The following is a 15,823-nucleotide window of genomic DNA, read 5'->3' as shown; positions in this document are numbered from 1 at the left end:
AAAATCCTAGCCAATCAAATCCAGGTGCTTGTCAAAAAAATAATCCATCACAACCAAGTTGGCTTCATCCCAGGGATGCAAGGATGGTTACTACAAGGCTATAGTCATTAAAACAGCTTGGTACTGGTACAAGAACAGGGATATTGACCAGTGGAACAGAACAGAGAACCCAGATATAAAACCATCCTCATATAGCCAACTAATCTTCAACAAACCAGACAAAAATATACACTGGGGAAAGAATCCTGCTGGGAAAACTGGATAGCCACAAGTAGAAGACTGAAACAAGACCCACACCTTTCACCTCTCACAAAAGTCAACTCACGCTAGGTAACAGACTTGAACATTAGGTGTAAAACTATTAGAATCCTAGAGGAAAACGTTAGAAATACTCTTCTAGACATTGGCCTAGGCAAAGAATTTATGAAGACGACCTCAAAGGCAATCATAGCAGCAACAAAAATAAATAAATGGGGCCTAATCAAATTATAAAGCTTCTACACAGCCAAAGAAACTGTCAAGAGACCAAACAGACAATCCACACAATGGGAGAAAATTTTTGCAAGCTACACATCCTATAAAGGGCTGATAACTAGAATCTATTTATAACTCAGGAAAATCAGCAAGAAAAAATCAAATGACCTTATCAAAAAGTGGGTAAAGGACATGAACAGAAAGTTTAAGACAGAATAAAGGCCAACAAACATATGAAAAAATGCTCAACATCTCTAATCATCAGGGAAATGCAAATCAAAACTGCAATGAGATATCATTTATCTCCAGTAAGAATGGGCTTTATCCAAAAGTCCCCAAACAATAATGTTGGCGTGGATGCCGAGAGATAGAAACACTCCTACACTGATGGTGGGACTACAAACTGGTTCAGCCTCTGTGGAAAACAATATGGAGATACCTTAAAGCGATACAAGTAGATCTACCATTTGATCCAGCAATTCCACTATGGGGCATCTACCCAAAAGATCAAATGACACTCTATAAATGGGACACCTGCATTCGAATGTTTACAACAGCACAGTTCACAATTGCAAAAAGTGTGGAAACAACCCAGGTGCCCATCAATACATGAGTGGATTAATAAAATGTGGTATATGTATACCATGGAGTACTATTCAGCTATAAGCAACAATGGTGATATAGCACCTCTTGTATATTCCTGGATAGAGCTGGAATTCATTCTACTAAGTGATGTATCTCAAGAATGGAAAAACAAGCACTACATGATCTCACCAGCAAACTAGTATTAACAAATAAACACTTAAGTGGACATATAGGAATAACATTTATAAGGTGTCGGGCGGGTGAGAGGGGGGAGGGAGGGCATGGGCAATATAGGTAACCTTAACATTTGTATCCCCATAATATCCTGAAATAAAAAAATGAAATAAAATAAAATAAAATAAAAAATAAACGCCAAATGGGAACTTGGAAAAAAATTAAAATTCAGAATTTATGAAAATCTGCTATAGACCAGCTATTCTCAAAGTGTTGCCTCTAGTCTAACAGTTTCAGTCATCCCCTGGGAACTTATTAGACATACAAAATTCAAACCTGCTGAATCAGAAACTCTGGGGGGAAGATCTAGCAGGCTGTGTTTTAACAAGCCCTTTAGGTGACTCTGATACAAAAATAGTTTAACCACTAACTATGCAAAAGAAATATATAGTTTAGCCAGGAATGAACTTGTCGGAAACTGAAATTCTTATAGTCTGCTGGTGAGGCTACCATAGCATAGCCTTTTGGGAATTCTACTTCTTGGTATCCACCCTAGAGAGATTCCAGCACATGTATACAAAGCAGTATAATTTTCCTTCAACATAGCAATATCGTTTATAACAGCCAAAAAATTACAAACAACCTAAATGGTTCATCAATAGGAAACTGCTGAAACTATAGTACAGCCATACTATGAAACACATTCCACACCTATTTAAAGAACACAGTAGATTTATATGTACAAAAAGAAAGCCTCCAAAAAACTTAAAAGAAATAAAAAAGGAAAGAAAACAGTCTCCAAGGCAGTCCTTCTGATTAAAGAAGGTAACCACAGCTACTTAGATCAGTTCTTTCCAAAACCCCCATAACAATGACTACAGAACTTCTTTAAGAGACCTAAAAACCAACCAAAAGAGTGAACAAGAAAAAAGACAATAGTAATAGAATTTGAAGGCTAGACAAAATATGGACAAGTGGAACTGACTTGGCAGAAAGACCCAAGCACATCAAATCCTCAAACAACAAAGTTATCAGAGACCCAATCTGATTCACACTGTATGACACTCAAAAGGCTCAGGAATGGCTGTATCAAGTTGTAATAAAATTGAAATAAAACTGGAAGATCTGGCCGGGTGCAGTGGCTCACGCCTGTAATCCTAGCACTCTGGGAGGCCAAGGCAGGCAGATCATTTGAGCTCAGGAGTTCGAGACCAGCCTGAGCAAGAGCGAGACCCCATGTCTACTCAAAAAAATAGAAAGAAATTACCTGGATAACTAAAAATATATAGAAAAAAGTTAGCTGGGCATGGTGGCACATGCCTGTAGTCCCAACTACTCAGAAAGCTGAGGGAGGAGGATCACTTGAGCCCAGGAGTTTGAGGTTGCTGTGAGCTAGGCTGATGCTGTGGCTACTGGGGCAACAGAATGAGACTCTGTCTCAAAAAAAAAAAAAAAAAAACTTGAAAGATCTGTTGAAGTCTATTTAAGAAACAGTTCCCCAGATCCCCATCCTTTAATGCACAGGCCAGGTAACTGCCCTCCTCATTTCCCAGTAAAGATGGAAAGTTTATTATCTGGGAAAAGAAGAGTAGGTCTAAGAAGTAAGGGACACAACAATACTAAAAGTGTGAGAGTTTATGGCAAATAAAAAAATCAAGTTAAAGATTATGTATCAAAGTGAGACAACCCTCCCAATAGTCTTTCCCAACTTGGCTCCTAAAATACTGGCAGCCTGGTCTTTACCCTCCTAGCAGATGACTAGAAGGCTCTACTCTGGGAATCTAAACAGCTAAAGAGAGAAGGCCTAAAAATTCTCATACCATAATTTTCCCCAATGAAATGCAAGTTTTCAAGTGTCCTATTCTTAAATATGAGCAAATCGCTAGTCATGTTAAGACAGTATCTAACAAGAAAGACTCAGAGAAAGAGAGAAAAAAAGGAACAAGAAAGAAACAGACTATAAATAAGGAAAAATGCTTCAAGGAAAACTCCAACTGTTATTATTATCTTCAAAGAATTAATAAAGATACTCAATGAAGTAGGAAGAGAATGCTTTGAAAAGCAATAACGGGGCTAGAGGGAATTTTAGAAACTGAAAATGATAACAGGGGAAAAACTCAATAGAAAGTATAAAACATCTAGCTAAGGAAATCTCTAATGAAACAGAAAAACAAAGCCAAGAGATGGAAAGTAGAAAAAAGAAAAATATTAATAGTATATTGGATCCTTGAGTGCAGCCTTTTCACTGAATCCAAATTTTACAGAATAGATCCTTTTAATACAGAGATTTGTTCTGTGAAGTTTGGATTCAATCCTGGGGCTAGACTTCGGGATATGAAGGGCCTTACATGGCTGTCGGTTCCCCACCCCTTGCATAGAACATCAAGTTAAGGAAATCTCCAATGAAGTAGAAAAACAAAAAAACAAAGAGATAGAAAGTAGAAAAAAGAAAAATAATGTATCAGAGATCCAACATTTTAATGTTAGATATTTTAGAAAGAAAGCATACAGTAGGAAATCAAAGTAATGCAAGAAAAATTCCTAGAAAATAAAACAGGAGCTTCCAGACTAACAGGGTATACAAGGTTTATTGTTGGATAAAACTGGATAAAAACAAACTTATACCAAATGATACAAACTGAGGGTATCACATGCAAAGGGTCAGGAAATAGAATAGCATTAGACTTTACCAGCAACAATGGAAGGTAGAAAGCAATGTCTTCAAAATTCAGAAGGAATATGATTATCAAGTTGATTTTTAAGGCCATTTAAAAATCCAGATGGTTACCTAATTGTTCAAACATCTTTTATTGAATTATCTATCTTTTCCCTTGATATAAAATGCCACCTTTAGCATATATAATTATGTATTAGTATTTTGCTTACCTTTAACAGAAAATTTAATTATTTTAGATGGTAGTGGTCTTCCTGCATAAGTGTCTGCATTACTTTCGTTCAATACAACTTGTAATTTCAATGTGTAATTTCCCAACTTTTGAATGTTTTCTGGATAAATTAAAAATAATTAAAAATCAAGACAACATAATACAGATATATTTTTTAACATTAAGAATAAGAACACTCACCCATTTTTTTAAACCAGTAAGGCCATTTTCCTCCATGTTGACTAATATGTGAAATGATTTCTTTATTTCCACTTGAAGCTTAATAAAAGGAAAAAGAAGCAATTTGCCTTGAGAAATTGAATATAAAAATGAATATAAAACATCACATTGGCAAACATCTTTATTTGCTGTACATTTTTAAATCTGTTTTAAACCTTGAAAAGCTCTATGCAAGTGAACAATAATGAAAGTCTACTCATTCAGCTCCTTAAAATCCCTTTAATTCAAATCTTTTACTTTATTTGTAAATAAACTTAATTGGTACCCAAAAAAGAATATACAGTGAGTGTTCTTTGATACTAAGAATCATTTTCCTTAAAAGTTTTCTCCAATATTAAAATAGCATAGCTTATTGATACACAGTAATCTCCAAATTCTACTCAATTACTGTTAAGAGAAAAAAGAAATACAGGAAAGATAAGTCGAAAACTAATAAAATTACTACCTAAAGGGGGAGGAAGAAAATAGGATAGAGGGATAACATGACTTCTCTGAAATAACATGACTTCTATGAAATAGTCCTTGGTATTTACTGTCCACTTTGGAATTATGTAAATAAATAGTCACAAACCAGAATAGCCAGGTGTAGCTCCAGTGGCGCAATCGATTAGCGCGTGGTACTTATACAGAATAGCCAGGCACTGGGATTATGCCAGTAATCCCAGCTACTGGAGAGGCTGAGGGAAGAGGATTGCTTAAGGTCAAGAGTTTGAGGCTAGAGTGAGCTATAACTATGCCAAAGCACGCCAGCCTAGTCAGCAGAGTAAGACTCTATCTCTTTAAAAAGAAGAAAAAAAAAAAAAAAAAAAAAAAAAAACAACCCATACACACAATAAAAATAAGGCCATTCATAAACAAAACCAAAATATTTACCAAGTAGGTGGCATGACCACATAGACAAGAAAGAGAATAATTTCACAATTAACTTTATAAAATTTTTTATAGTACTTACACAGAGAAAAATATTGTAAGGACAAATAAAGCCGCAAATAAACCAAATTTAATTCAACGTTCTTATTATTAGTAATATCACTATTATTTTGAAACTTTATATATATTATATGGTAAAGCAAATATGCAATTATTAATACTGTTAAGAATCATAACTATCAACATGAAAGAAAATATATTGTATGTGGCTGCATTTTTGTGACAGAGTAAGACTCTACCTCAAAAATAAATAATTTTAAAAATTTTTTAAAAAGAGAGACTAGGTCTCCCTCTGTTGCCCAGGCTGGCCTCAAGCAATCCTCCTGCCTCAGCCTCCTCAGTTACTGGGATTACAGGAATGAGCCACTGTACCTGGCTTTCATGGCTGTGTTCATTCAACAATGGCACAGTTAGGTAGTCAGGACAAAGAACTTCCGGACCTGAAAACCTAAATATTTAATACCTGATCCTTTACAAACAGTTTGCCACCCCTTTCATAAAGGGGAGAGACATTAAAGAAATAATATTTTGTCCAAAGGTGGGAAAACTTGGCTTGTATTGGAAACAAAAAAAGCAATTGTGGTTGGAGCATGGTGAGTGAGGATGAGATGAAGTTGGAGAGAAAGGAAGGGCCAGTTGATGTGTGGAGGATTGCAGAGCTATGACTGGTTTTCTTGGCCACTAAAGGTGAAAATAATATAAAACGAGAGTAATATAAACAGATTTGCAATTTAAAAAGATGACTTTGGAAAAGACACCTGCACTCGAATGTTTATAGCAGCACAATTCATAATTGCAAGGCTGTGGAAACAGCCCAAGTGCCCATCAATCCAAGAATGGATTAATAAAATGTGGTATATGTATACCATGGAGTACTATTCAGCTCTAAGAAACAATGGTGATATAGCACATCTTATATTTTCCTGGTTAGAGCTGGAACCCATACTACTAAGTGAAGTATCCCAAGAATGGAAAAACAAGCACCAGATATATTCTCCAGAAAGCTGGTATTAACTGACTAGCACCTAAGTGGACACATAGGTACTACAGTAATAGGGTATTGGGCAGGTGGGAGGGGGGAGGGGGGAGGGGGGTGGGTATATACATACATAATGAGTGAGATGTGCACCATCTGGGGGATGGTCATGATGGAGACTCAGACTTTTGGGGGGAGGGGGGAAATGGGCATTTATTGAAACCTTAAAATCTGTACCCCCATAATATGCCAAAATAAAAAAAAAAAAAAAAAAGATGACTTTGGGGTACAGTGAGGTAACTGAGCTGGAGCAGTGTAAGAATGAAAGTGGAATCTCCAATGAGGTAATAACTAAGTTGTTAAAATAAGAGATGAGGATGATTTGGACCTGAATGGGCAGAATAGAGATATATAGTTGTTCCTTGGCATATACAAGAGATTGCTTCCAGGACCCCTGTGTATACTAAAATCTACTCAAGTCTCATATTCAGCTCTGTGGAGTTTACATATATGTAAAGTTGTCCCTCCAAACAATATGGGTTTCAAATCCCATGAATACTGCATTTTCAGATTTAGTTGAAAATATTCCACATATAAATGGGCCTGCACAGTTCAAACCTGTGTTGTTCAAGGGTCAACTATACTTTAGTATGGTACTTGGTTGTATACTGGTAACAAGGAATTAATAAATGAATGGAAACTCCAACCCTTCCCCAACTCTTCTATAAAGTAAAGAGGAGATAACACTTCCTAACACACTCTCTGAGGTCAGCATTACTTGATACCAAAGCCAGACAAAGACATCACAAAAAAAGAGAAAATTATAGACCTTATGAATATTGATGCACAAATTCTCAATAAAATGCTACCAAATCAAATTCAGCAAAATTTTAAAAGAAATTGTCTTAGTTCACTTAAAGTTGCTTATAAAAGGATACCTGATGGATAATTTATAAGGAAAAGAGGTTTATTTGGTTCATGATTCTGCTGGCTGTTAGACTGGGGATCTAGTGAAAGCCTCAGGCTGCTTCCACTAGGGGCAGAATAGGTAGAGATCACAAGGTGAGATAGGAAGCAAGAGGGAGAAGGTAGAGAGTGCCAGGCTCTTTTTAACAACCAGCTCTCTTGGGAACCAAGAGAGCAAGAACTCACTCATTGCTGTCAGGACAGCACCAATTCATTCACTAGGGATCCACCCCTATGACACAAACACCTCTCATTACGTCCTACCTCCAACAGTGAGGATTAAATTTCAACATGAGATTTGGCAAGGATAAACATCCAAACTATAGCTGGACTATATACAATAACCAAGAGGGATTTATTCCTGGAATGCAAGCATATTTCAACAAACAAAAACCAATCAATGTAATATACTACTGTAACAGAATGAAGGGAAAAAACTACATAATCATCTGAATGGATGTAGAAAAAGCATGTGACCAAACAATACCCTTTCATGATAAAATACTAAATAAAAATGGAATAGGAAGACACTTCCTCAACATGATAAAGGCCCATATAAAACCCACAGTTATCATATATGCTCAACTGTGAAAGACTAAAAGCTTTTCCTCCAAGATCAGGAAAAAGACAATGATGCCTCCTTTCGTTACTGTCATTCAACATTGTATTGAAAATCCTAGCCAAAGCAATTAGGCGAGAAAAAGAAATAAAAGGCATGTATTTTGGAAAGAAAGTAGTAAAATTATTTTTGTTCATAGATGACATGATCTACATGCAGAAAACTCTAAAGATTCCACAAACTGGCACAGCCAAAAAATAATTAAGCAAGGTTGTAACATACAAAATAATAGCCTGAGCAAGAGTGTGACCCTACCTCTATTAAAAAAAAAAAAAGATACAAAATCATGTTCAAAGTTGCAAGATTGAAATATGTACTATTATTAAGGTGATGAGGCCGGGCGCGGTGGCTCACGCCTGTAATCCTAGCTCTTGGGAGGCCGAGGCGGGCGGATTGCTCAAGGTCAGGAGTTCAAAACCAGCCTGAGCAAGAGCGAGACCCCGTCTCTACTATAAATAGAAAGAAATTAATTGGCCAACTGATATATATATAAAAAATTAGCCGGGCATGGTGGCTCATGCCTGTAGTCCCAGCTACTCGGGAGGCTGAGGCAGAAGGATCGCTCGAGCCCAGGAGTTTGAGGTTGCTGTGAGCTAGGCTGATGCCACGGCACTCACTCTAGCCTGGACAACAAAGCGAGACTCTGTCTCAAAAAAAAAAAAAAAAAAAAAAAAAGGTGATGATAATACTCAAAGCAATCTACATATGCAGTGTAATCCCTACCAAGATCTCAATGGTGTTTTTTGCAGAAATAGAAAAACCCATCCTAAATACAGATGGAATCTCAAAGGATCCAAATAGCCAAAACAACCTTGATAAAGAAGAATAAAGTTGGATATCTCAAACCTTCTGACTTAAAAACTTATTACAAAGCTACAGTAATCAAAACAGTGTGATACTGGCATAAAGACAGACATACAGACTCATGGAATAGGCAGCTCAGAAACAAGCCCTCACGTGTATGGTCAACTGGTTTTCAACATGTGTGCCAAAACCATTCAATGAGCAAAGGACAGTCTTTTTGACAAATAGTACTAGGAAAACTGGATATCCATGGGCAAAAGACATTTTCCATATAAAAAGAAGTTAACTATTTACAAAAGTTAACTGAAAATGGATCAAAGAATTAAAAATAGAGCTAAAACTAGAAAACTGTTAATGTAAACACCAGTAACAGTAGTGTCACAGCATTTTCAGGGCCTAAATTCTGAAGTAGTGTTGAAAACTTGCCACCATTGTTAATACAAACAAAAATATATAATTAAAAAAATAAAGATTCAAATACTTCATTATCTAAAATAATAGAGAAATGTTTATGATTAGGGTGTAATTTGTATTATACATCCAAATTTAAGCCTGACTGCTGCTCTTTTCCAGGGAAAATACTGTATTACAAATACATTATGACAACAATGCAGCTTGAGGCAGCTTTTAATCACTGATTTTTCTATACTGTATTCAATATGAAAAATAAAAAGTCATCTGTTTCATTTTATAAAAAAAGATCTGCCATGTAGATAATGTCCAAATAAAGAATTCAACTTATAAAAGGAATGCTTTGTTTGAAAGCAAATCCTTTAATGGAAGTTTTTTGAACAAGGCACATTTTCCCCTGTAAATATTAGAAAAAATGTAAGACTTATAGGTCCACCTCCCTTAAGGTAAATACACCTATTAAAATTTGCATTTGTGAATAGATAATCCTTACTTACTACTGTAATGATAATAGTAATAGAAAATTAAGAGTTAAGAAATGATGAGCTATAAAGTAAGTTAATAACCAAAACAAACTTAGATGTTCTGTACAGTAACAAAATACTGGATTGACAAAAGTAAATAGTTCAGTTAAGCCAACCACTGTTTTTTCTGTATAATGTCAAACATCTGGTTTCACAGGATTAATTTTTTTTAATAAAGCAAAACTAATAACAAGTCTCCTGGAGAAATGAAAACGTATGTCTACAAAACACTTGTGTATGTTCACAGCAGTATTATTCATAGTAGCCAAAATGTGGAAACAGCTCAAATGTCCATCAACTAATGAGTGGATAAATAAAATGTGGTATATCCATACAATGAAATATTATTTGGTGATAAAAAGAAATAAAGTTATAATACATGGTGCAGCATGGATAGACCTTGAAAACATTAATCTAAGTGAAATAAGCCAGACTATATTATTGTATGATTCTATTTATATGAAATGTCCAGAATTGGCAAATCTACAGAAAGTAGATTAGCAGTTTTCCAAGGCTGGAGAAGCATGCGTGCGTGTGTGCATGAGTGTGTTTGTGCAGGGATGGAAGGAATGACAGAGGTTAACTGCTAAAGGGTAAAGGGTTTCCTTTTTGGGTGATAAAAATGTTCTAAAATTTATTACAGCGATAGCTGTAGAAGTCTGTGAATATAACTACTGACCTATATACTTTAATTGGTTGGATTATACCTCACTAAAGCTGTTATCCACTCCCACCTCCCAAAAGAACTATAATACTTGTAAAAAAATTTCAGAAAAATCTTCATAACATTGGATTTGACAATGATTTCTTGGGTAAGACACAAAAAAAATACAGTCAACAAGAGAAAAAAAGAGACAAATTGAACTATATCAAAATTTAAAATTATTGTACCTCACAATCACTTATCAACAGAGTGAAAAAGGAACCCACAGTGCAGAAGAAAATATCTGCAAATCACGTATCTGGTAAGAGATTAATACCCAGAATTATAAAGAATTCCTATAACTCAGTAACAACAACAAAAATGATTAAAAACTACACAATGGGCCAGAAGTGGTGGCTCAGGCCTGTACTCTCAGCACTCTGGGAGGCCAAGGCAGGAAGACTGCTTCAGGCCCAGAGTTCAAGACTAGCCTGGACAACACAGCAAGAACTCATCTCTATAAAAAATAAAAACAATGGGTCAGGTATGGCAGTGCACACCTATAATCCCAGCTACTTGGGAAGCTCAGGTGGGAGGATCACTTGAGCCCAGGAGTTTGAGGTCATAGTGAGCTATGATCGGGCCACTGCACTCTGACCTGGGTTACAGAGGGAGACCTTATCTCTTTACAAAGAAAGAAAAAGGGCTGGGCACGGTGGCTCGCACCTGTAATCCTAGCACTCTGGGAGGCCGAGGCGGGAGGATTGCTAGAGGTCAGGAGTTTGAAACCAGCATGAGCAAGAGCAAGACCACGTCTCTGCTATAAATAGAAAGAAATTAATTGGCCAACTAATATATATAGAAAAAATTAGCCAGGCATGCTGGCACATGCCTGGAGTCCCAGGTACTCAGGAGGCTGAGACAGGAGGATTGCTTGAGCCCAGGAGTTTGAGGTTGCTGTGAGCTAGGCTGACGCCACGGCACTCACTCTAGCCTGGGCAACAAAGCGAGACTCTGTCTCAAAAAAAAAGAAAGAAAGAAAGAAAAAGAAAAAAATAAAAGGAACACTGGACTTCAACAGACATTGCTCCAAAGACGATATACAGATGACCAATAAGCACATGAAAAGATGGTCAACATCTTTGATCAAATAGGCAAATGTAAATCAAAATCATAAAAAGATACTAGCCTTTAGGATGGCTGTTATCAATAACAAACAAAAACCAGATTTCAGTTCTGTGATGTTCCATGAAAAAAAAAAAAAAAAAAAAAAACCCAGAAAGTAACAAGTGTTGGTGAGGATGTAGAGAAATTGGAAACCTTATGCACTGCTGGTGGGGATGTAAAATAGTGAAAATTGTGGTAGGGATATAAAATGGTGCAACCATTATGGAAAATAGTATAGCAGTTTCTCAATAAAAGAATTACCATATGACCCAGCAATTCCACTTTTTGGTATATGTCTAAAAGAAATGAAAGCAGGGACTCCAGGAGCTATTTGTACAGCAATGTTCATAGCAGCATTATTAACAATAAACAACAGGTGAGAGCAACCCAAGTATCCATCAACAGACAAATGAATAACAAAATATAGTATATACATACAATGAAATATTCAGCCTTAAGTGAAATAAGCCAGACACAAAGGATAAATATCGTATAATTCTACTTATATGAGGTACCTAAAATAGTCAAATGCATAGAGAAAAAAAGTAGTGGTTACCAGGGACAGAGAAGAAGGAGCAACAAGGATTTAGTTATTACCACAGAGTTGTGGTAAAAAAGTTGTGAAGATGGGCCAGGCGTGGTGGCTCACACCTGTAATCCTAGCACTCTGAGAGGCCGAGGCAGGGGGAATCACTCAAGTTCAGGAGATTGAAACCAGCCTGAGCAAGAGCAAGACCCCCTCCTACCCCCATCTCTACTAAAAATAAAGAAATTACAATTGGCAACTGCAAAGTTGTGGAAACAACCCAAGTGTCCATCAATACATGAGTGCATTAATATAATGTGGTATATGTATACCATGGAGTACTATTCAGCTTTAAGAAACAATAGTGATATATAGTACTTATTGTATTTTCCTGGATAGAGCTGGAACCCATTCTACTAAGTGAAGTATCTCAAGAATGAAAAAACAAGCACCACATGTACTCACCAGCAAATTGGTATTAACAGATCAACACCTAAGTGGACATATAGGAATAACATTTTTTCTCTATTTATGGGGTGTCAGGCAGGTGGGAGGGTGGAGGAGGGGATGGGTATACACAAACATAATAAGATGTGCAACATGAGATGTGCAACATTTAGGGGATGGACATGCTTGAAGCTCTGACTCAAGGGGGGAGGGGGGGCATGGGCAATATACATAACCTTAACATTTGTATACCCATAATATGCTGAAATAAAAAAAAAATTAATTGGCCAACTAAAAATATATAGAAAAAATTAGCCAGGCATGGTGGCACATGCCTGTAGTCCCAACTACTAGGGAGGCTGAGGCAGGAGGATTGCTTAAACCCAGGAGCTTGAGGTTGCTGTGAGCTAGGCTGACGCCATGGTACTCTAGCCCATGCAACGGAGTGAGACTCTGTCATAAATAAATTAATTAATTAATTAATTAATTAATTAATTAATTAATTAAAAAAGTTGTGAAGATGGATAGTAGTAACAGTTACACAACAATGTGAATATACTTAATGCCACTTTAGTACACTTAAATAATAAATTGTATGTATATTTTATAATAAAAAACGTGTATATATACATACACATATATAGTAAAAAAAACAGAGGGAGGCAGGAAGGTCAGGATCACAGAGGAATTCAAAAGTTCTATACTGCTGGCTTTAAATATGTAGGAAAGGATCACAAGCCAAGGAATGAGAGTGACTTCTGGAAGGTAGAAAATGAAAGGCTGGCCTGCAGAAAAAATGTAGCCCTGCTGACATTTTGATTTTTAGCTCATTGAAACTGTGTTGGATGTCTGGCCCCCAGAATTGTAATAAAAAATGTTGTTTTAAGCCACCAAAAAAAGAAAAAGGAAAAAAAAATTAGAATAATATAGTGTAAGGTGTCACAGAAGCCAAAAATAAGAGACTACTTCAATAAAATGAGTGTTGGTCAAACTGTTAAATCCTACTGAGAGGCCTAATAACATTTATACAAGAAAGTATACACTATCATTTTTAAATGCCGTGTTAAGTTTTTAAGTGTTGTAAATGAACACATATTGAATAAAATACCATATCTTGAAAATCCATAGCTCAGACACACAAGTATACAATGACAGAACAGATTATTAAGAGTATAAAATGTAAATATTTTAGTCAGTCAAGACAAAAGCAGTGGACAAGAAAGTTAACAAACAAGAAGATGATGGTCAGGGAAATAGAAGACGAGCAGTAATAGCTAGCTCTGTTCCCTTTACTACAGAGTGGACTAGGCTTACTATATGAACCAAGTATTTCTGGCCCACAAGCTCAGAGCCGCGGTATTTCTTATTTGAAAGGGACCTTAAGGCTTATCTAAATCCCTACCCAGTACAAATTCCTCTATGTATATACACCATATCTTTACTTTAGCCCAGTTACCTACATGGCAAAATTTAAAATAAAATTTTAGGCCGGGCGCAGTGGCTCACACCTGTAATCCTAGCACTCTGGGAGGCAGAGGCAGGTGGACTGCTCAAGGTCAGGAGTTCGAAACCAGCCTGAGCAAGTGCAAGACCCCATCTCTACTAAAAATAGAAAGAAATGAATTTGGCCAACTAAAAATATATAGAAAAAATTAGCCCGGCATGGTGGCACATGCCTGTAGTACCAGCTACTTGGGAGGCTGAGGCAGAAGGATCGCTTGAGCCCAGGAGTTTGAGGTTGCTGTGAGCTAGGCTGATGCCATGGCACTCACTCTAGCCTGGGCAACAAAGTGAGACTCTGTCTCAAAAAAAAAAAAAAAAAAAGTTTTAAAAAAATTAGAAAAATATACACAAAAAGTAAATTATTCATAACACACTTGAAATTCCTAACTTTAATCAAATCCATCTCAGATTGCTTGGTCATCAATAATTATAAGACATTTAAATCTTATTACAGCTTTAAGAATAATATTAAAGAAAATTAGTTTTTATACTTACTGTGTAATATAACTTTAAGCTCAACTAGGAGTTTCTTTGACCCTCCGTGACTTGTTCCTGGAAGCTTTTGCATTGCTTCCCCTTTTTTATTCAGTATTTCAATTCTTAATGCACCTATACGAGTCCAAAATTAAAAAAAAAGAATATCTTAATTATACCCAAAGAATTTGGTGAATCCACTAAGGTCTTTACATTGCATTTTAATTTTTCATGGTCCTTTACATACTGGAAATATAAGACAAAAGAAAAGCATTTTTTTGATATAGAAAAATAAACATACCAATGGGAGTTCCAGCAGGCCTAATCTCATTAGGCAATAATGCATCTCCTTCAGGCCAAGTTACTGACAATCTATCAGGGAGCCTGTTATGAAACCAGCATATTAATGTTTCACAAATTTTGCTAATTATGATCTTAGTTAGAGACAAGTTATTTTCTAGTAACTTCAATATTTACTGCTGATATATTTTGAAAGGTTAAATGTGTAATTCTATATAATTAATCATCTAAAAAAATTTTTCCTTCCTATTGCTGTGGCTACTAAAAAAAGACAAAATCTCTTGATATCACAAGTCAGGAACTGTCAAATTTTTGTGATTTTTGTATTTGTTTATTAGTATAAGTTATCCCTGGGAGACAGAATAACCTGTAACAATCAAAATTCAATAAGAATCAAAAAGACTGCATCATTAGCTATACAAGTAGAAGGGTCATTTTCTCTTTTTTACTTTATTTTGACTAATCTTTACCTCAGCAGGTACTATAATTTTCTTCTAATTGTACATAAACCAAGTAGTTTTTTTTTTTTCAGACAGAGTCTCGCTTTGTTGCCCAAGCTAGAGTGAGTGCCGTGGCATCAGCCTAGCTCACAGCAACCTCAAACTCCTGGGTTCAAGCAATCCTGCTGCCTCAGCCTCCCGAGTAGCTGGGACTACAGGCATATGCCACCATGCCCGGCTGATTTTTCCTATATATATTAGTTGGCCAATTAATTTCTTTCTATTCATAGTAGAGATGGGGTCTTGCTCTTGCTCAGGCTGGTTTCAAACTCCTGACACCTTGAGCAATCCTCCCGCCTCAGCCTCCCAGAGTGCTAGGATTATAGGCGTGAGCCACCACGCCTGGCTTTTTTTTTTTTTCAAATGCCTTAATTTAGGAGTAACACTTTATTAGACAAAATGTAGTGGAAAAAAAAAAGAGCAATACTTTAGCTATATAAGATTTCCTTCTTTTGCTACAAAACAAATGTAGGATTCTGTTTTTGTAACTAGACCTCTCAATTGTTTTTATTTTTAAAGTCAGGAAGTTCATCTCAACATATATATACGACATCTAAGAATACAAATATATTATCAGCAGAATAAATGACAGAGTCAAAAATACTTAAACACATTACAATTCCTTTTAATTTTTCTTATTATTTTTGTCACGTATTCTTGTTTTGAGACAGAGTC

General features: G+C 36.1%; 1 protein-coding gene across 3 annotated transcripts in view; it reads right to left on the bottom strand.

Annotated features, from left to right (window-relative positions):
* SMCHD1 (structural maintenance of chromosomes flexible hinge domain containing 1) overlaps positions 1-15,823 on the bottom strand; it is a 161,865-nt gene that overhangs the window by 87,033 nt on the left and 59,009 nt on the right. For all 3 annotated transcript variants that reach the window (XM_012746148.3, XM_020282427.2, XM_012746149.3), the window contains exons 16-19: positions 14,650-14,732; positions 14,370-14,483; positions 4,320-4,397; positions 4,120-4,239 (exon numbers count right to left, since the gene is read on the bottom strand). In XM_012746148.3, the coding sequence (XP_012601602.1) occupies positions 4,120-4,239; positions 4,320-4,397; positions 14,370-14,483; positions 14,650-14,732 (395 nt within the window). The remainder of the gene's footprint in view (positions 1-4,119; positions 4,240-4,319; positions 4,398-14,369; positions 14,484-14,649; positions 14,733-15,823) is intronic.

This window comes from Microcebus murinus, chromosome 17, assembly GCF_040939455.1.
Source record: "Microcebus murinus isolate Inina chromosome 17, M.murinus_Inina_mat1.0, whole genome shotgun sequence".
NCBI classification, from domain to species: domain Eukaryota; kingdom Metazoa; phylum Chordata; class Mammalia; order Primates; family Cheirogaleidae; genus Microcebus; species Microcebus murinus.
Note: the sequence above shows the minus strand (reverse complement) of the source record. Positions and strands in the feature narration are given on the sequence as shown.